Below are 20,271 nucleotides of genomic sequence, written 5' to 3'. Positions count from 1 at the left end.
TTTTGAGTGTGTGCTTGAATTTAAAGTTTTATTATGATGTTCAACTTGGGACAATTACTTGAAGTTTGGTCCATGGTCACTATGTTAAGTTGTATCAAACAATTAGACCCTGCCGAAAATATCAAGTTCACGGCGGCAACAAAATGTGATGACAAAACTTCAAGTTTTATCTTCAGATTAAATATATCGCCCAATCATCGCCCACTCACCCGCCTGCAAAAATGCAAGAGATTAAATAAATATATTCATATTGAAAGCTATAACAATGCAAGTTTAAATGTTGGCTAGGTAGTTTCAGTCGCGAGATAAGGATAGGATCACAGCATGACAGTCAGAAACCCTCCATCGCGCAAAGTGACTAACGACCCATGACACCTGGCATTTTCAAGGCGGGGTTCGAAGTCTGTCGAGTACAATTTTGCCGGAAAATAAGGGTATATTGAGAAGGGATCAATGGTATGGTTATCTAGCGGGATATGTCGCTGTACAGCAAATAATAACTCTCCTGTCAGCGTGTACTGTAAATGTATTTGATACTGGCAGCGACAGGGGTTAACGACCGATCTCCGCGAGGATAGAAGAAAATCTGGCTGTTGCCCAAGTGTGTAGACGCCTTACTGTAGATCACACCGTCGAACTTGAGTGTAGCACGTAATACTGCCATTCGTCGTCTGATGAGGGTATACAGGTCTTCAGGCACCACACTAGTTGCCACACAGTCGGCAACCTTGATGGCATCATTCATAGGATCTTCGGCAAGCTCATGGATAGAACTTGTAGCACTCTTATTGAATACTCGATCAAACAAGACCCCACACTCTTGAATAGCAGGCGGACAGTCTGGTCGGGCTAGGGATTAGCATGGGTATATGAAACCCACATGGGTTGTGGGTGTGGGTATGTTGTGGGTGTGGGTTTAGTAAGCAGATATATATTTTACCAACTCCAAAGCTCCAAAGATTCCATTCTGCCGCTAAACGGATTACCAAACTAACTGGGAAAGCCAAGGCTGCACTTGACGAGAAGCATTGTGTTTTCAAGCTCCCCTAACAGGATTAAGTCTAACTTTCTCGTTCGTGTTTTGAAAGGACGTACCAAATTTGTGATTGATAGGAATGTCTTGTATAATTCCAATTAAACCTTCGAAAGGAAAAGACCACCATGAGTGAGCAGGCCTGAATAGGAGCAGATAATCATATATATGGAACGATGCATGGTGATTCAGTTGCACAGAGAAGGTGGGATGAATTGTCTGCAACTTTCCGACATAAGCAGCGATAGGCTTGAGCCCTTCTTGGTGTCATTGTTCATGCACAAGCAAGATACACTGCACCGACTAATTCCATAGTGTGATTGAGGATAGTTTTGAGGCGAACAGCAAGTTCATCAGAAGAATGCGATGTACCAGCTCCCCACAAGCTCATGAGGGCGATGGGATGATAGATCATGATAAGGGATTGCCACTCATCAGCCTTAATTGTCCCAGCAGATGCCTCGCCAAAATTCTTGGGGACGGAACCAAGCCAAGTGGGGGTGGTCGTATCACGGATGATGTTACACATTCGATCAAGTACTTCTGCTGTCTCGAACAAACAAACTTTTTGAGGGGCCGCTAGAGGTTGTCTGCAATGCTGTGAAGTGCGTGTTAGAGAATTTGATGGCAAGAAACATCACAGCAAAGAGCTTACCCAATTAACAAGAGCCTTGACATAGTCAATCTTCAGTGTTCTGCCAACTTTCTGGGGCATACAATGTAAAGAATTGCAGGCAAATCTCAACGGTCCAGAATTTTTATGAGACAGAGTGCTTTTTAGCTTGTCAAAGTGTTCCTCCAGTTGATTATCGTCGCCAGAACCTACATGAGATGCAAGGAGGGTGCAAATCACAGATATCTGTGTTACCTCTTTGGCTGTCATTGTCCCAGGAGGTATTTCGCTAAAGTCACATGCAAATGCTGGGGAGGGTGATGTCGATGTGGTCGACTCTGAAGTTAAACCGAGAAGATGTCGGGTGTGGTGTTGGACCAAGCCTTCCAATATGCAGTGCATTGGATCAATGACAAGTTGCTGGGAGGGGTCCCGGTATGGTAAGTGCCAGAGTTCGGAATAGTGCACACCATGAGCCTTGAACAGTCTTTCACGTTCAGAGGATGTAGCAGCGTCTCTCCACTGCTCAGCATATTCTTGCAATTTTACTTTGTTGCGAGGTTCCCACTTCTCGAAGTCAACTCTTCCACAGGTAGACTTATGATAACAATTGCATGCACTGCAATAGAAGTGACTGCCAACTCCAGCCATAGAAGCAATATGACGAGCGGCGGGGAGGTCACAGACAACAGGGGCGACGGCGCTACGAGTAAGCCAGCCATGGGGGTAACAAGCCATTTTGGAGAACTTGATACCATGCTGCCATGCATCTACCAAATCATTGATGAGGGGTCGGATGTAGTGGTTGAGGTTCTCCAGTGACGGCTGCTCCGGACCTGGGATGATACCCGCAACATACATATTCTCCAGCTTGTATCTGATATCCACCGGTAAATTTAAGCATGCCATAGAGATAACTCCGCATGATGTACTGGCGCCACGGATATTCAGACCTTCCGGATTGAAAAAATCCACATGAAGAGCGAAGACATAGTGTCCCTCCTCTCCTCTGTCAACAAAAAGTGAACCAGGATGAGGACCATCAAACTGACGAAGAAATTGAGCTTCAAAGGGGGTTTTGACGAAGGACGGATGGGGGGAATCAATTGAGTCCATCAGATTGTCGCATGCCTGATCCATCACAGCCTCAATATCTCTACGAGAGAGGAGACCAAACAGATAATCCTTGAAATCGTGGTACATGAAGGTCCTCCTGGGTAGGGAATTTCCATCAGCACCAACAAGCAAAGCCTCGCCACATTCGGTCATGAGCGTAGGACAATGAGTGCACCATTCAGGATATACTGGAGTCGTCGAGCCTGGTGCATAAGTTGGTGGATAGGTGCAATGGCAACTGCAGACAGCATACAGGACAATCTTTCCCTTGAGATGGAATCTGGCCTCGGCGCTTTCTGAGGTCATTGGGATCTGCTTTAGGATATGTGTGTGGGAGGGGTTGAGGCTGTTATCTGGTCTCCTGAATGGGAGAAATAGTATGATGGAAATGATCTTCATGATTAGATCACAGCTACTCCTGCTGACCCCTATGATAACTCTGCATGTGACGCCAAGGAAGAGAACAATTTGAGTGATTTCATCTAACTCGTTCACTGGATCTTGTGGAAGGGTATCTACTGAACGATAAGCAAAGAACTGTCATGATGATCCGCACGCTCACTTACTGGTATTGATCTCGACGGGTGTATCATCGGATGGCTCGTGAGTGCTGCACTGGGTTGCCAATATGTCTATCTGCAATTTGATTGCCTTCTTTCGTGCAATTATGATATCGGTCTGCCGAATGACATTTTGCATAGCTTTACGAAGTAAATGTAGTTCGCGACCAACATGATCAATGCTACAAGAATGCAGCAACAAGTGAAAGCATTGCTGGATCCGAGACTCAATGTTGTCAAGGACAACCAATGTCTTTGCGGTGCATTGATTGCATCCCTTTTTTGAGACAGGTACTGTGTCAGGTTTGAGCTCGACAGTTTGTACTGTCGAGCTCAGAGAAATATTGACCAGTACATCCGTATCAAGGGTCAAGCGACAAAGATTGTCAGTGATGACGACGACTGATGACGTGTTGTCTGCGATGGTGCATGCGGCAAGGTCAGTGGCAGAAAAATGTATGTCAATAATCACACTGTTACCTGCGGTGCATTCCGCTTTTACATGCAAGATATGAGACACGATTAAGTGTTTGGCCATGAGCACTCCTTTTGGTGCGCCTTTCTCGTCATATCCACCTTTCTCAATGCACTCCTCGCAAAGACATCGTTTGAGCATTGCATGGGCTATGGGCATGGAGAATTGAGGGAGGTTGGTGGTTGGGTGATTGGAAGTATATCCTGGCATAGCGGGACTTAAATGAAAAAAAAAAACAAGGGAAGAATGGAGCAACTCACAAACAAGGCATCGGAGACAAATGCCCACGACAAAGTACAAGGTGATTGCCTATATGGACACTATTTGGATGCATGACAAGGGACGATGGAACAATACATACCGTAATCTAGATCTGACGAGACAAGCGCAACGCAATTCCAAGTGCCCGTGAACAAAGTGGTCACACAATCTGGTCATATTGTTGGGAAAATTCCATATTCGCAAATGTCGACGAGGAACGGTAAGCTCGACAGTACAAACTATCGGGTTCAGAGTGACGAAAGTATAAGAGAACATGAGCTCCACAGTACAAACAGAGAGTCAAGTGTACATCAATCGATTGGCCATATCGTTCTTTACCCAGGCTTGCCTTAAGTGGGTGACCAATTGGTCGTTCATGTGTGCACCTACAGATGATCTCGATGGTTTTGTACCATCGAGCTCAAAAAATCAGGGGTAAGATAATACTACCACAACCGTACGAAACAGTTGTAGTAGCAGTCTATAGGAAAGGAGTAACTTGGGACTTTGGCGAAATTTGAGATGGCGAGACAAACAGCTGCAAATAATATTTTGTCAGCAATCTGATTTGAGATTGAGTCGCCCACCCAAAATGAGGCAGGAGGTCGGGGGGCGCTCAATGTTAGGATGAGCTCGATAGTACAAACTATCGGGCTCGGAGAGATCGGGGGGCGAGGAACTCAATGGTACAAACCACCAAGGTTGGAAACTTAAGGGGACGATACTACCACAACCGTACGAAACAGTTGTAGTAGCGGACTATAGGAAAGGAGTAACTTGGGACTTTGGCAGAATTTCAGATGTGTGACAAATAGTTACAAATACAATTATGTCATCATTGTAATTGGAGTGGCCAATTACAATGATGACATAATTGTATTTGTAACTATTTGTCACACATCTGAAATTTTGCCAAAGTCCCAAGTTACTCCTTTCCTATAGTCCACTACTACAACTGTTTCGTACGGTTGTGGTAGTATCATCTTACCCTTGCAAAATAAAACTAACACAGCAGTTTGTACTGTTGTGGGAGTCATTACCTAAACCAACACAACACTTTGTGGACTCTCCACCTGTCCTGTCTATTGTTACCCCAGAGTTCGATATTTGGCATACCAGCTGAATGGGTCCACAAATTATTGTGTTCGTTTGTCGGAGATCTGTCGGCCAAAGTGCTGCGCACCGGTGTCTTCATATCATCCTCCCATTTCCCTTGGGAGCTACAGCTCCCTATATTCGAACACTTCTCAATCCCGGTCTGGGTTCACCTCAAGCAGAACAACTCTGCATTCGACGCGAAGCTGCGTCATTATAACCCGTCCAAGGAAGCTGTCGCACGTGCAATTGAGGCGCAGCGCATAAGTAATGACACCTGGGGTCAGAATGATGGCTGGGGCCAGGATGATGACGTGTGGGGTAAGCGGGATGATAGAACTCAGAGCAGGAGCGCCCTTGGGTGGGATACTAATGCAATTCAGCCTGCCCTTGGGTGGGATGCCAATGTAACTCAGCCTGCCCTTGGATGGGATGCCAATGCAACTAAGCCTGCCCTTGGATGGGGAACCGCACCTGAGAATCCTCAAGTGGACCCTTGCTTTCCGGCCCCTCAACAACTCAGTGGCCAAAAGTCGGGAGAAGATTGGAAGACATTTTTTACACGACGCTGCGAGGAAAATTGGAAGAAGGAGGAAAAGGAATCCCCTGCTCAACGGCAATCACGTGAGAGTCAGGAACAGGCAGCGAAGAATCACAGTCTTCCTGGAAAGTCCAGTACGGCCATGGTATTCGAATGGCAACCTCAAGACGAGTTTGAGGGCTTTTTACTTCGCATCCGCCTCACGAAGGCTGAGGTATCGGGGACTTGGGGGAACTACAGCAACTCTACCAGGCTGTACGACTCATTCAGAAATGAGTGGGACTTGTGTAATCAGCTGGATCCCACCAGCACCCCTGACAGCAACTGGGAAGAAGACCAGTTCAATTTCCCGGACCCCATCCCTGATCCTGTGCCGCCACCTCCCCCTGTACCTCCATCGTTATCCAGCTTCTTGCAGAATATTCGCACTTACTTCGGACGTCATGAGGTTGCAGCCTCGTCCGATTACACTGAGGGTATTGAACACTTCATAACCCACTTACGATTTTACCTCGGCTTCCATCTGATGGCATCAAGCACTAGATCCATTGGTAGGACCTCCAGACCCAATGGTGGAACCTCCAGTGAGGTGCAGAATAACAGTGCCAGCTCCAATGGTGGAGCTGTCAGATCCAATGGTGGGGCCACTAGATCCAATGGTGGGACCACCAGATCCAATGCTGGATCTGCCGCTTTTGAAAGTTGGGTCAAGAAGCAGAAGTTCAACCACATCTGCAACATTGTCGGAGATTCAGGTAAGGATGTCGACTCAATTTCAGACGTGCAAAAGCATGTCATTACATGCTTCGTGGGTTATCTTGTCACCCTCCCCACGTCGCAGTTGTCTGAGATCCCGGCCAATCACTGGGACCTGGGACCTGGCACTCCTTTGTCGGTGTCGAATGCATTCATTCGAGTTTGCTCTCTCGACATCCCTGGCTAGGAGCGACTCTACGTAATTCAGCCAAGCCAATCAAGAAGTCTCATCCTGTGGAAACTCGTGGTTCCTGACACCGCTACAGCTGTAATGTGCCTCCATCATGACTGGGGGTCCGACATCCCGACCATTGCCCTCAAGCTCCTGCAAAAAGGCATCACGTTCAAGACACTGCAGCCCATGGCAGTTTCTCCTGAGGCTAGGCGCCCGCTCAGCGAACTTCGTACATTCTCGCTCAGATACTTCCGGCCCCCCTTCAAGGCCGTTTACGCTGATTATATCACATATGAGCAGTACCATCACGAGTTCATGAATGAAGATCGTGCACGAGCTGCTCTGCTTTGCGGTGGAATCTTATGGCGGCTAGCATTACATAGCCTTGGATTTGATAATCTCCCCTCGGCCCTCATTGGCATCTCACAGGATGCTGTCCCATTTGGACAAATGCTCACCATCAACAGCGAGACTCACTTTGACAACGAGTTATCAGAAGAGGAGGTCGATTTCATTTGTGGGACGTATTATGTATACACAAGTAAGTTTTCCTATTCACATTGACCCGCAGTCTGCTCAAATTTGAATTATTAGACAACGGATGCATAGAGAAGTTGTCTTGGTGGCCTAGGCCGCAGGCCTGGGCTGGGTCAGGGTTGGATGTGGGGTTCTGGTCTGCTCGATGCGAAAGCTGGTTCCAGACACACCTTGAAAACATCCGACAAGGTGTTTCTCGTCGCCGCAATTCATCCGACAACAATGGCCCGGTGAACAACACACATTGGAAACATGGACTCAAATTCAATGGAGCGACAAAGAAATTCAAGAAGAATCTTGATGCGGCATGTTTGACTTTCTCACTATCGAATTCATCTACCAAAACATTTGACCGCTTCTTGTACCTCGCCGTGAAATTCATCTTTGAGGGAGAATTTCTACCATCAGACACATTTGCGTGATGGCCTGTGCTGGAAGACAGCGATGATGCACTGTCCTGCGCAACGGATGTAGTGGCATAGTCTTTTTTATACAGGGCATGTAGGTCATTCTTCAGTGAGTTGATTTGCGACCTGTGTACTTGCATCATTGGCATCACAATCATCACGGAGACCTTCGTAAGTGATGCGGGGATCGAGAACTTGAACTAGATTAGCTATTAAAATAAATCTAAATTCAGTGAGAACTCACTCGAAGCCCAGACATAGTACGGTGAGTCATCAATCTTGAAGAAGTAGTCGCTGAGCTTCCGATGCGCGTTGATCAAAGCAAGCCGTATCTTTGTTGGGGCTGAGTCTGGAAGATTCGCTAAATCATCCCGAAGTGACTCCTCAAGGCCACGAAATATAGCGTGAGCCGAAGACAACATTGGGCGCTTGGTTGTTGACATTTGAGTGGTTGCTGACCGGAATGCCTTCAGCCACCCCATCACTAGTTCAATTGCTTGCCAATCGTCATCAGAAAGTTCATATTGTCATATTTCACGTGTCTTTGCCACAAAATCGTTGATAGCCTTGCGGGAATCCAATGCACGGCCTGTGAATTTGATTGGTACTCAATCATAAGTTATGAAACTGTACTTACGAAGCATTTGATGTGTCGATGACCAGCGGGTCTTGACGTCCAAAATGAGCATGAGTGCAACTTGACTGAGTGTATTATCAGTCTTCTTGAGTGATATCATGACCTCTGCAAGCCATGCCTTGCGTCGCTGTGGGCTTGACCGAACTGACCAAACAATCTTTCGAAGCTGTTGGATCCATCCATTAGTAATGTGTTTTACAAAACTGTGATTTCAATACCTTGTCGACAGCCGACAAAACCCCCTGCAGAGTGCCAAATTGATCCGCTTCATCAAGAAGTGCAGCGTTATCGTCAATCTCACAGTCTATGGGAGCAGTAACTGAGTCCTGGTATGCAGATTCTCTACGTCTCGAATTTGGCTTGATAGCACCAATGCCCTCAAGAAGCTGCATTGCAGATAGGTGCACAATATGTGGCAAACAATGGATCCGTGCTTTCTTGTGCGAGAAGTCGATCCCCTCAGCGGAACACTTTTCTTCAAGGGATTCAAGTAGTGTATCATTGTTCGTAGCATTGTCGCATACGACACCCATGATCTATGACAGAATGAGTACATAAAATCATGTGACCTGCTGTTTTGTACCCGATCTTTGAGTCTGTAAAGTTCGAGTGTGTTCCACACAGCTTCGGCAAGATTTGCACCACTGTGTTCGCCAATAATTTCACAAAAATCAATCAAAAGCTCTTCTGTTGATGCGAAGTTGAAGGTTGGGCACAAAAATGATGGGAGGGACATACCTAATTGCCAGTCATTGGTCACATAATGCATGATAATTGCAAGGAATGCAAATTGGTTGCTCGATGTCCAAGCATCTAGGGAAAGGCTCACTTTCGCCTTGAGTTCCTGAAGAAGGTTGGTAATGTACGAGAAAATATTTTTTGAATTGTTCAACCTACCTGAACCATATCTTTGATTCCTTGGATAGTCTTGTCACCCATCTTCATGATATGACATTTGATTGCCATTCGTCCAGGGATACATAGCGAACCTTGGTGAGTGTACTCAATGAATGCTTTGAACTCTGGCTTTTCAACCTCGTCAAACGGCTGGTCACATGCAACAAGCCATTTCACAAGCAGGTCTTCGAATTTGTCTTGGTTCCAGTCACCAAATGCTTTGTTGACTTGTTTGTTGAAGGCGTCGACAAGATTTGCAGATGCTTGTTCAAGCTGTGTCACGTATGCTGCTGCTGCTGCTGGATCGAGAACTTTTTTGCCTCGTGCCATTTTGAGCTCGTCTTCAGTGGGAGGTGTTCCATGCGACTTCAAGATGAGGTATAACCAGTACATAGGTGGAAAATGTGTTTTGAGATGCCCAATCAGGCCTGATAGTTACATATTAGTGAGAACAACACTCTACAGAAACATGAGAGAAATCACCATTCAAGCTGCTTTTCATTGCACGTGTGATAGTGAGAACCTTCCAATTACCCAAGTGACATTTGTAATGTCTGTCTCCTGCATCGCCAACCTGACCTGCAGCATTTAACTGTACAACATCATAGAAGTGGTATATCGGGTTCCGCTTGGCAGCCTAACAGTACAGGTAAGACTTAAATCTACGAAATGCAACAACACCATACCTTGACAGTGGGCAGCAGAACTTCGAAGGGGTGCAACGTCTTCAGCAGAATTTTCTTGCGCATTGGCAGTTGCAGTTGCAGTCACCAAAGCTTGAGTGGTTGACTTCTTGGCTATGTGCTTGCTGCTTCGTTGCGCCTATTCATTCGTTCCGGAACCGTTTTCGAAGGCAACAAGTGAGCGAGCTTTTTTTCATATGTGGTCGAGTTTCCAATCAAATATTATGGGGTGATACTCAAACTTACCTCTTCGTTCAGTAATCTCAATGACGTCGGATTCATGACCAGAGTCTGATGTAGTATCTGACTGCGAACCTGAAGGACTGACATAGTCACTCCCTTCGTCGTCCAGGTCACCCTCGATGGTAAGACCATTGAAGCGGTTCTGGGTGGTTTTCGACTTCTTGCTTCTCCGTGGCTTAGACTTAGCAGCAGGAACATCTTGACTACCTTCCAATTCTGCCGTGATGCTCTCAGTCAAGCATGTGGTATTTTTAGCATGGTGCCCACGACCAAGGACAGTCTGAAATTGAGGTTCATTGGCAGGAGACTCGGAGGACATTGTGGGTGGAAATGCAAGGCTTGGGGGACAAAAAAACAAGTAACTAGGGAAGTCTCAGTAAAATACTACAAGGAACATACTGAGAACGCCGCTTCTATCAGTGTGAAGCACACGCAGCAAGCTATCAGACTCGTCGCTGTCATTGTTGTTGTCACTGCAGGGCATGGCGGTTCAGGGCAAGAAGTTATGGGATAAATCAGCACCCTTTCCGACCGTATGAGGCCGTAAAGGTACCGTTGACGGCCATATGGAATACGTCTTGTACGGTGTACGGTCTGGCCGTACACCGTACCCTTTGCATGTCCACCGGTACAGCAACCATATCCGTCGACAGCCGCTGTACAAACCATCTATGACGGTGACGGTGTGCAGCCCTAGTATAGGCCAGCATTAAAGATATATTTATATTTCTTATTGTTGATGGCATTCAGCCGGCAACAAAATGTTCGCTATTGCTTTATATTTTTCTTGTCATGCAAGATCTCTTTAATATTTGAAATTTTATATCTGCTGACACGACAAGCTAAATACTAAGTATTGCCTTGACATTTCACACGACATTCAGACTTGTCTTAAATATTGCGGACACCGTAGTGAATGGACATGGTGTCAAATCTGCAGCGGATCTTTGTATGTTTACTTGCACCCTTTACGGCGGTGGCGAATAACGTGTTAAATAATCATTTTCTTCTGCCGACAAGCGGCCATTCAAGTTGTGAAAATGCTCAGCTATTTGTGAAGCATGCCGAACTTCGATCGAACAAGCCCCGCATTTTTATATAACCAGCGTGTAGTGGCAAATTCAACAAGATGCGGTAAGTCAGTTTTAGGACTCGAGCAGACAATATCAGGACAAATTTGATCTGGTCACCCATGTTACATTTGTTTGACCGACTGTTAGTGTTGGCTGTTCATCATAGCAGTCTTCCACATCGTCCACTTCGAAGGCACGAGTCATTGACCGGACGGAATTGATGTGACATAGTAACGACAACATTGAACGAGCACAAACATATTGAGGTACACGACAGCTGCCAACATTCGAGAACAGATTTCAAGTCAGAGGTAAACAATTGGAACACAAAGGAAATATCCAAAAGATCATGGAATTTGGATCTTAAATCTGATTGATGCTGACGACATCGGTGGAGGGATCATACGTGATGCTCCACGTAGTATCGTCCTCGAGAGCAGTAAGATCTTGCCTGAAGAGACAATTGGTCTCGACTCGACTCTTGATCAAGCTGTTCTCCTTGTAGCCCGTGCCATTATACCCCCTTAGAACTGGCTGAAACACTCCTACGTTTACCTTCTGCTCGTGCCCTACGCCGAGCCAAACTAGAGCCGTCTTTGCCCTGTCCCCATCCCTCCCGATGAAACCTGGACAATATGTAGCACAAGAACTTTAGGAATAGCAGTTAAACGTACCAAAGCCTATATCCTCCTTGGATGGTGCGTCGTTTAGACATTGAATAGATTTTACCGAGGGGTCGATTTTGGGATCCTAGGCTTGTCTCGCAAACGGATATTGAGAATGCCAGTAGGTGTACTTACGGAAAAATGGTATATGTCGCCCTCCTTGGTTAAAGTGGTGGTTTGCCCAGGCTAAGTAGCAGTCCATGAAACCCAACGACAAATCCATGAATCCACCCGACTCTCACCTGCATAGCAACCTCGGCAACACTTTGAATGTCACCACTAGAAAGACGAACCTTAGTGAACGCAAATCTGAGGGGTGCATTGTAAATTAGCTCTCCACACAAGCTTCAAATGGCCCTTACGGTGATTGATATATAACTTCGGAGCGGTAGGCGCCTGTCAGTGTCAGTGCGTATGTGAATAGCCCAAGGCACTGATAATATTCGCCCCACCTTCGGCCCCAAATCTCCTGACCCTATTCGCAAAGTCACATCAGCGAGCGAGCGCGACAACAAAGACGAAAATATGAAGGATATACATACGCAAAAGCCGATGGGTAATAGTCCTTGAAAACCTTGACATCGGGCTGCTCGTCGAAAGTGAGAAGAAGGTCGACGTCTACGCCGAGATCCTTGGATTTGAAGGTGAGCCTTTTGACGAGGGTATCCATACGGTGTGGAGTTGAATTCGAGAGTGAAAGTACAAGGGAGTTGGCGTTCAATGTTCAGTTGTGGCCTATTGCAGAGTCCACACGACGGGTTATATACCGCCCTCTGCAAACTAGAAACGGAGAGCCTGTTTTAGGTCAAGTTCACTGTTCAGCATGCTTCACAAACAGCAGCTTGACCCGTTCGTCGACGTATGAAATGATTCTTTTGACGCGTTAGTATTCGCCACTGTGACTCGGAAGGGTACAGGTGACATACAAAACTTCACAGCGATTTACGAGACTTGGAACCATTATGCCGTTTGATGAGATCTGGTCATTGTTCAGAGTAAAGTCATGATGTAGTAAGGAAGGGTCGCATTGCAACTTGACCTAGTTTTCACTCGACTTCTCCGGTGTTACGAGCGCTCCGAACGTCAAAATGGGATAAGACAGGGTGCGATAATCGGATGCAATGAAACCAAAACATCCACGTGATCGCACTCAGTACCCCGGGCCCTTTACACTGCAACTCTGGAACTAGGACTATTTACTCCGAGTCGCACGCGCCGACCACACAACTTCCTCGTGTCGAACGAGTCACCTCCATTCCCCCACTTAATATCCAACTTTTGGATTTTCGACACCAAGACACATTTGACGATCTGCTCTAAGAATTATGTACCGCCACATCCCGATGCATCGATTCGGAACTCTCTTAACATCGGTTGTGGACATGCCAGTGGGGTCAATGCCGTCTACTACAATTACGAGGATGACCTCAACACGTTACTCCAAACAGTTAAACAACAGATCCCTCTAAACGACTTAATACCCCAAAGTCTCGTACAATGCTACCGAGCCCTGTCAAATCTGCAACGGATCCTTGTATGTCACTTGTACCCTTTATGGCAGTGGCGAATAATGTGTCAAAAGAATCATTTCGTACGTGGACGGGCGAGTATTGTGGAAGTGATCAGCTGTTTGCAAAGCACTTGAATCGAGAACGACCCTCCGATTCCAGCTTCCACATTCGATTTCTACGGATACAGGGTCGCAGTCCTTCCGGAGGGGGTATATAAGTCGTGTCAACTCAGCCACAGGCCATACGCGACTGAACACTAACTTCCTCTTACTTTCCATCTCGGGTTCAACACGATATGACTCCGATTGTCACCAACAAGCTTACCTTCTTCGTCTCCAGGGACCTCGGCATAGACGCAGAGCTTCTTCTCACTTTCGACGATCAGCCTATCGCTGGGATGTACAAGGACTATTACCCATCGGCTTTTGCGTACGTATATCCTTCATATTTTCGTCTTTGTTCCCGCGCGCTCACTGAAGGAATTTCCAAATAGGGTCAGGAAATTTGGGGCCGATGGTGGGTGAACATTATCTGTGCCTTGGGCTATCTAAATAAGCACTCAAAGGTATCTACCGCGCTGATATTACATATCGATCACAGTAAGGGTCATTCGAAATCTATGTGGAAACCAATTTACAATGCGCATCTCAGACTTGCGTTCACCAAGGTTGTTGTTTCCCATGATGTCATCCAAAGTGCTTCGACCGAGGTTGCTGTTCAGGTGAGAGTCGGACGGATTCACGAATTTGCTGCTGGTTTCATGTAGTGCTACTAGGTTGAGCAATCTACCACTTTGACCATGAAGAATCAAATATTCCATTTCTCCGTAAGTGCGCTCACTGGCCTTCTCAATGTCCATTTGCGAGACAAGCCCAGGATCCCAAAACCGACCTCTCGGTACCGAAGAATAACATCCAGTGTGTAAACCACGCACCATGCAAGGAGGATATAGGCCTTGGTACGTACAATTGCTCTCTTGAAATTTCTCGCGCTACATATCGTCCAGGTTTCATTGAACGGGAAGGGGATGAGCCCAAGACGGCTCTAGTTTGGCATGGCGTAGAGCACGGGCAGACGTTGAACGTGGAATTTGTTCCGCGTCTAAGAGGTTATGTTAATGCTTGCCCCTACCAGCTGGGTAGCTTGCTCGAGGGCCCAATTCAAAGTGGCCGCCTTTTCGACCAAGACCTCAGTACTCTCGACAAACATACCACATGGGTCGTCACATACGATGAGCCCACCGGAGTTTTTAGGATCGATGAGGAGATAACGAGCGAGGTTCAACATCTGTGATAAATTGCTTTTCATGAACCTCTTTCAAATTTTGGCTGCTGTCAATCAGTTGGCATTGTGCTGTATTGATGTTACTATCTTGTAAACTGTTCCCTTTGTTGTGCAACTCGTTTTTTCAAAGTGAAACGTGATAATCACAGTATGGGCGAAAAAGTCGCCTATGCCCACCGTGGCACCGCCCCTCTCCTACAAATGCACCTTCCTAAAATGTGTTAAGTACAGTATTCGTCCTTGCAACACTGCCACTCGTTGAAAGAGTTGGTGTTTCTTGTTCAATCTTACACAAAATTCCTTGAAATTTGATTTGTTATGATACTTTGAGAGGCCCTTAGACTTGTAATTGAGTCCAGCTTCATCTATCAGATGGCATTGAGGTCATTCCAACAGTGGTTGGGCTGGGGCCGAGCATTAGCTCGGATCGGGTGGGCGGGAAACAAACTTGACAGGCAGACTGTCGGATGACCATTATATGCGATAAGATAGGTGGCTAAATACGATGATAGGTATGTATGTACGGGTATTCGAGATATAATTCAATATGACATGAAAATTATTATAGCTATGTCGGTAATGGGAGTGGATGGTGGGCAAAAATATGAGGAAATGAGCGAGGAAACTGTAGGTACGAGCAAGTAGGATGTGTGGAACGGAGAAGAAAAACGACAAAGAGAGCTGAACGTTTCGCTCATGTGCAGATGTACATTTTGTAGGCAAGCAAACACCAGTGCCCAGCCAGGCGCACTATTTCAGGGTCTACCTTTTGTGCAAGGTAGAAAGAGGCTCCTCCTATGTGTCTGAATGTGGTGCCCCATCCCCAGGCTGCAATTGTGCAGTTAATGCATTCGAGTGTGTGCTGTTTGACCATAGGGCGGATGATACCCAGTTTGTCACGCCACAAAAATAAAGGGTCTTCTTGAAGTGCCAGTACTACTGATGCTAGATTGTGTAGCACTGCAATAGGACATAGTGCACCTTGAGAAACTAGGAAGATTGATTGAATTTCTCCTGGGTGAGCTGTTTTGGCTGAAGGCAGATCCAATCAAGCATATGCTTTTCCTATGAGGTCCACTCCCAGAAAAACATCTTTGCAAGTGACGTGTTTTGCTGAACTGAAGGCTGCCCATGATTTGACAAATACTTCACCAAAGCGCATCATGCAGAAAAAGGTGCAGCTTGCCATTGCCCAGATACAAGCATCAAACGAGTCAGATAAGTTCAATGTTGCTTTCAGTGCATGTAACATGTCGATAGTGACTGGAGGATGGATTAGTTTGCGCCAGGCGCTGAGCAGGTTGTCCAAACCACATAGTGACCAGTTTATTCTAGCATGGTCGTCTTCAGAAAGAGGTGGGCACCAGCCTTGTGTGATGTGCCCAGCAAGATATTTTCTAGCTACACTTATGGAAATGGGCTCGAAAGGGATCAATGTGCAAGCATTGCTGAATGAGTTGTCGGGTGAAGGGTCTGAAACTGCCCAAAGCACAAATGAATGGAGTAGCTCAAATGAAGCTAGAAGGCAGTCCGATTCTGGTATGGAGAAAATGTCACAAAACAGGTGAAATTTTGGGAGGCCAGAGCCATAGCTCATCGTATTGTGAAGGGAAGCCCTGGATGCTATGCTGGCTAAGTGCTCTATGACAGGGTGTGCAATTGTTGATGGTGGTGGGATGTTGGGTCCTTGCCAAAGGAACAATTGTTTATTTGCACGACAAGGGGGCCAGAAAGATGAGGGGTTAAGGCTGAGGTGACGAGGCTGGGCTGATGAAAATGAAGAATTTGCTGGTGGGGTGCTAATGGTGAGTGGAATGGAGTGAGCTGATGCTACAATTATATTAATTTGCCTTCGAGGTGATCTGGAAAACTGAAAGAGGCCTGCTGGGCTGCCAGGCGAGTGAAATATTGCTGCAAATGACAACAGCCCCCTCAAGAAGGGGCAAATGATGGGGAATACACAGGAAACATGCACGAGTTTTCCATGAAGGCTGTTTGCCTCTTTCTCAGAGAATTTGGTGTTGGTCTCGAGCCATGTTTTCACCAGAGCTTGAATTTTGATGAGTTTCTCCTCTGGGAAAGCTACAGATTTTCTCTCGAGATACCAATCGAATCCACTGTAATGCTGTGTGGAAGTGAAAGGACGGAGCTTCATGGAACACCACGTATGCAGTGAGGGCAATGAAATCAGCTTCCGTCTAGGATTGGTGTGGCAAATGGATGACAAGGAAGTTGTCCACCCATTTTCGGATTAAGTTGAAACCAGGGTGTTTTGCTGTAGAGGATGCACAGGAGTGATGCAATATGCTGCTGAGATGTTGAACATTGCTGCAATGCAGCCTGGTGGTAAAGTGAGAATTAGTTCTGCTGTGCTATTGAAGGAGCCCCATATAGTGGGTAAATTGTCCGAGTTGTTACCTGCATTCACTGAAGCAAAGGAAGGGTTGTTTCGTGGGTATGAGAGGTCTTGTACCAAGCACAATTTGCTGGAATGAGGTTTTGGAACCAGTCCTAAGGGCAATGATTGGAAAGGTCCAATTAAGGGCTCGAGTTCATGAGGGTTGTAACCTCATGAATAAAAACCAGCAGCTTGTTCGCTGGCTATGTATGAGTCAATAAAGGAAGATTTTAGTTGACAAGATGTATGATTTTCAAAATAAATGAGTGACCGGTGGGGTGCCTTGCACCCCAACATTAAAACCATCGTGAAGTCCTGCAAGTATGTGCAACCAGTCATCTAAGATATTATATTTACGCAGAAGTTCCTCAACTCGATCTATAATGAGAGGTGTCACCACTATGTGGGGGTCAGGCTTGTTTGGCACAGCTACTAGCTCCATGACTAGGTTCTCTGCAGATGCTGCACCTGTGAAAGTTGGTGCAGTTGGCTCCGAATCAGCAGGAAGAAGAGCGAGCCCAGTTGAAGCAGTAGTGCTTCCCATTGGCTACTGAGAGAGTGTGCCTGCTTTTCACTGTGGCTGTAATTGGAGCAACAGTTTTACCTGCGGAGGTAGTTTCGGCACTGCAGTCACCAGGCAAATGTCCGGAGTGCCCGCACCGAAAGCAATGTACTTGTGCCTTCTTGCGAGGAAATTGCATAGCTTCCTGCAGATGCTCTGCAGGAGCTGAACATTTCAGCAGAGATGTTGACATATAATTGGGTAACTTCTGAGTGGCCAGGGATGTGCGCACAGCGGCTTGAGTTGCTATGAGCATGAGCACATTGACATCCAGGCCTGTTAGGTTGTGACTTGGATTCTGCACAGCCAGCTCCCACTGCGCAATATCGTATTCCTGAGCAATTTCCCATCCATGAGAGGATGTGAGCTCAGAAACAACTTTATGATGAGATATGAAGGCTGTTCCATGCAAGGTGCCATGGTAAAAGGTGATACGCTCTTCCACCGATCAAGATGCAGTTAACCAATCATGAAATTTAATTGTTCGTTCTTTGCTACGATCTAAACCTTTTGCTATTATGTTGCCTTGGGTGCTAAATGAAAATGCCTCATCGCCGTTGCAAGCAGTGTTACAATGCACTGCAGGGGTAATCACCGAGTATGGCACATATTTGTATTGCCTCAAGGCATCTTCCACCTTTGAAGGGACAACTGTAATGCAGAGATATATATGAGCGACAGAGCTCTCGACGATGAGTAGGTAAAGCTAAGGAGATAACATGACTAAAAGGCTTGATTCTGGAGAGAAATGTGGGTCGCGATGAATATGATTAGCGCCAACAAAGGTGCATGATGATGTAGAGCCTCAAGTCTCCACAGGCACTTCCCTCCAAATTCTCCCACTTTCCCTATAAACTCCAGCTCTAATCCACAGGATTAGTCTAGTGCATCAGTGCACTTATATTTTATTTTGCAGCTTTCGCGCGCAACCTCACGGGTTCGTGCACCTCGCACATCTGCACTCGCATTGTCTGCGCATTCGTCTGTCTGTCCATCCTATGTCCTTAGATGTTCATTGGTGTGTTTTCCCATCATATTTCCTTTTCAATTAATTGGTTTCCATCGCTAATACTCGGCTCTGCACTTCGTGCATAACCAAGACCCTGTTACATACCCCACATACTATTTTTAGTCTGTTCGGCTCATTACATTGGACCTGCACACCTGCCGCCGCTTAGCTACTTTACTTATACCCTCCTATTACTTATGTTCTGGGTCGATTTTCTGCCCACTTTCTCTGTGTCTCTAGATACTAGGAATTTTACTCATTGTTTGCAAGTGACTATCTAAAGTCGTGCGCTTCGGTTCTCCGTCTCTATCTTAGCATCAGCCAACCTTAGTTGGGGTGTTAACACTTGTCTCGCTTCGTCTTTCCTTTGTTACTCTCGCTCACTAGTCTCTTGCCTTCGCTCGTGCGCGCTACCTTCACGTCGCGCACCTCGTCCTTCACCTTTCACACTCGCGCGTCATCGCGCAAGTTTGCATTTCGCACATCACATTGTCTCTGCCTCGCGCATTACTTAGCCTTAGTACTTTATTAGTTGTTTGGTGTCCCTCTTTTTACAAAGAGAGGTTTTCCTTTACTCAGTTAGCTGCCCTTGGGACAATGATTTCACTTGCGCCCGGGTCTATCTGTGTTTGCTTAGCTTAGCACCAACTTTCCCCACAGTTTAGATTCCTCATCTTCAACTGGAGCCCACCGTGAGGGGCACTACTGCGACATCTGATAGAGTACTCAGACCCAATGCGCACCAGTTATTTTGCGCACATCAACAAAGCTATAGAAGAACTACCCGACGGTTCACTTTTCGCTACCATACTGCCCGCAGAATAATCCGCTGTCGACGTGCCGCGTCTGGGACTTTTGTTTTTTGGTGGTGCAAACAAATGACAATCATCGCCTATCATGTCTTTGCCCAAAGAATCACTCAATGACTTTGCATCCATAGACGCGCCTAGAGGTAACATCCCTGGAACCTTTCACAGCACGCCTAAAGCAGAGCAAAAAGCGAGATTCACCGCGCAAAGCAGAAGAAGAGTCAGATTTGCCCATCAAACCTAAAACAGTTCAAGTCCTCAACCCGCCCGTCTCAATACTTAACAGACACGTAATCGGCGCTCTCTCAAGTGTTTACGCGCCGCAACCCGCATACATCACACCCACTCCAGTACCCGCACCTGCAATTGCCCCCGTTGCCCTGCCAGTCACAATGACTATGCCTTATCGCAGCCCTATTTGCGGCACTGACCATGTGCCGAAATTCAACAGCACCACCGCTAACCTCCTATATTTTATAGATGCATATGAAGAACATGCCAATCAGGCCAGTCTCGCTAGTCTTGATCACATCAAGCAGATCATCCAGTACCTTGCGCCCGCTGACAAATAACTTTGGGCATGTCTGCCTGAAGCAAAGGTCAGCGACTATGACACATTTATACGCGAAGTAAAGGTAATGTACCCCAGCTGTGAAGGTGATCATCGCTACACGGTCAACAACTTGAGCCCAGTCGTGCGAAAGTACGCTGCAATGCCAATGCCATCGGTCAATGAGTTGAGCTTGTACTATCGCGATTTCCACAGGATAATGCAGCTGCTCTTAGACAAGGATAGAGTAGGCTTGGCGGAACACGACCGCATATTCTTAGAAGGACTGCCTAGCAATGTCCAGATGCTCATGTGCACTCGCCTACTAATTAAGTTCCCAGACCATCATCATGAGGACCCTTACCCATGGAAGAATGTCTA

The 20,271-nt window shown here is 46.5% G+C and overlaps 7 protein-coding genes across 7 annotated transcripts; 2 read left to right on the top strand and 5 right to left on the bottom strand.

Moving 5' to 3' along the window:
- Positions 1–3,320: 3,320 nt before the first annotated feature.
- Positions 3,321–4,007, bottom strand: EDB93DRAFT_1107972 (uncharacterized protein; the record flags this gene model as incomplete). The annotated part of the gene is made up of 2 exons (XM_041447785.1): positions 3,321–3,739; positions 3,803–4,007. 2 exons carry the CDS (start codon positions 4,005–4,007, stop codon positions 3,321–3,323), a joined length of 624 nt encoding a protein of 207 aa, XP_041302652.1.
- A 2,804-nt stretch (positions 4,008–6,811) lies between these two features.
- EDB93DRAFT_1094043 (uncharacterized protein) lies at positions 6,812–7,584 on the top strand (the record flags this gene model as incomplete). The annotated part of the gene is made up of 2 exons (XM_041446563.1): positions 6,812–7,166; positions 7,220–7,584. The coding sequence occupies 2 exons, from the start codon at positions 6,812–6,814 to the stop codon at positions 7,582–7,584; spliced, it is 720 nt and encodes a 239-aa protein (XP_041302651.1).
- A 42-nt stretch (positions 7,585–7,626) lies between these two features.
- EDB93DRAFT_928857 (uncharacterized protein) lies at positions 7,627–8,278 on the bottom strand. Its single transcript, XM_041457983.1, has 3 exons — positions 8,207–8,278; positions 7,814–8,158; positions 7,627–7,763 (listed from the first exon to the last, which is right to left on the bottom strand). The coding sequence occupies exons 2-3, from the start codon at positions 8,049–8,051 to the stop codon at positions 7,669–7,671; spliced, it is 333 nt and encodes a 110-aa protein (XP_041302650.1). The 5' UTR covers positions 8,052–8,158; positions 8,207–8,278; the 3' UTR covers positions 7,627–7,668.
- Positions 8,279–8,601: 323 nt separating this feature from the next.
- Positions 8,602–8,894, bottom strand: EDB93DRAFT_1069427 (uncharacterized protein; the record flags this gene model as incomplete). Its single annotated transcript, XM_041444949.1, has 2 exons — positions 8,602–8,742; positions 8,790–8,894. Coding segments are annotated over 2 exons (246 nt in total), but the record flags the coding sequence as incomplete, so codon positions are not given.
- A 200-nt stretch (positions 8,895–9,094) lies between these two features.
- On the bottom strand, positions 9,095–10,339 carry EDB93DRAFT_1233521 (uncharacterized protein; the record flags this gene model as incomplete). Its single annotated transcript, XM_041451311.1, has 4 exons — positions 10,033–10,339; positions 9,790–9,972; positions 9,587–9,740; positions 9,095–9,531 (listed from the first exon to the last, which is right to left on the bottom strand). The coding sequence occupies exons 2-4, from the start codon at positions 9,850–9,852 to the stop codon at positions 9,095–9,097; spliced, it is 654 nt and encodes a 217-aa protein (XP_041302648.1). The 5' UTR covers positions 9,853–9,972; positions 10,033–10,339.
- Positions 10,340–11,343: 1,004 nt separating this feature from the next.
- On the bottom strand, positions 11,344–12,437 carry EDB93DRAFT_1311065 (uncharacterized protein; the record flags this gene model as incomplete). The annotated part of the gene is made up of 7 exons (XM_041454826.1): positions 11,344–11,728; positions 11,777–11,852; positions 11,903–11,953; positions 12,010–12,076; positions 12,130–12,163; positions 12,220–12,242; positions 12,310–12,437. The coding sequence occupies 7 exons, from the start codon at positions 12,435–12,437 to the stop codon at positions 11,466–11,468; spliced, it is 642 nt and encodes a 213-aa protein (XP_041302647.1). The 3' UTR covers positions 11,344–11,465.
- Positions 12,438–13,573: 1,136 nt separating this feature from the next.
- On the top strand, positions 13,574–14,571 carry EDB93DRAFT_1255321 (uncharacterized protein; the record flags this gene model as incomplete). Its single annotated transcript, XM_041453758.1, has 7 exons — positions 13,574–13,707; positions 13,772–13,794; positions 13,844–13,877; positions 13,930–13,999; positions 14,054–14,104; positions 14,155–14,236; positions 14,285–14,571. The coding sequence occupies 7 exons, from the start codon at positions 13,574–13,576 to the stop codon at positions 14,569–14,571; spliced, it is 681 nt and encodes a 226-aa protein (XP_041302646.1).
- Positions 14,572–20,271: the final 5,700 nt, after the last annotated feature.

This window comes from Suillus bovinus (assembly GCF_016758785.1).
Source record: "Suillus bovinus strain UH-Sbo-P2 chromosome Unknown EDB93scaffold_90, whole genome shotgun sequence".
Lineage (NCBI taxonomy): Eukaryota > Fungi > Basidiomycota > Agaricomycetes > Boletales > Suillaceae > Suillus > Suillus bovinus.
Note: the sequence above shows the minus strand (reverse complement) of the source record. Positions and strands in the feature narration are given on the sequence as shown.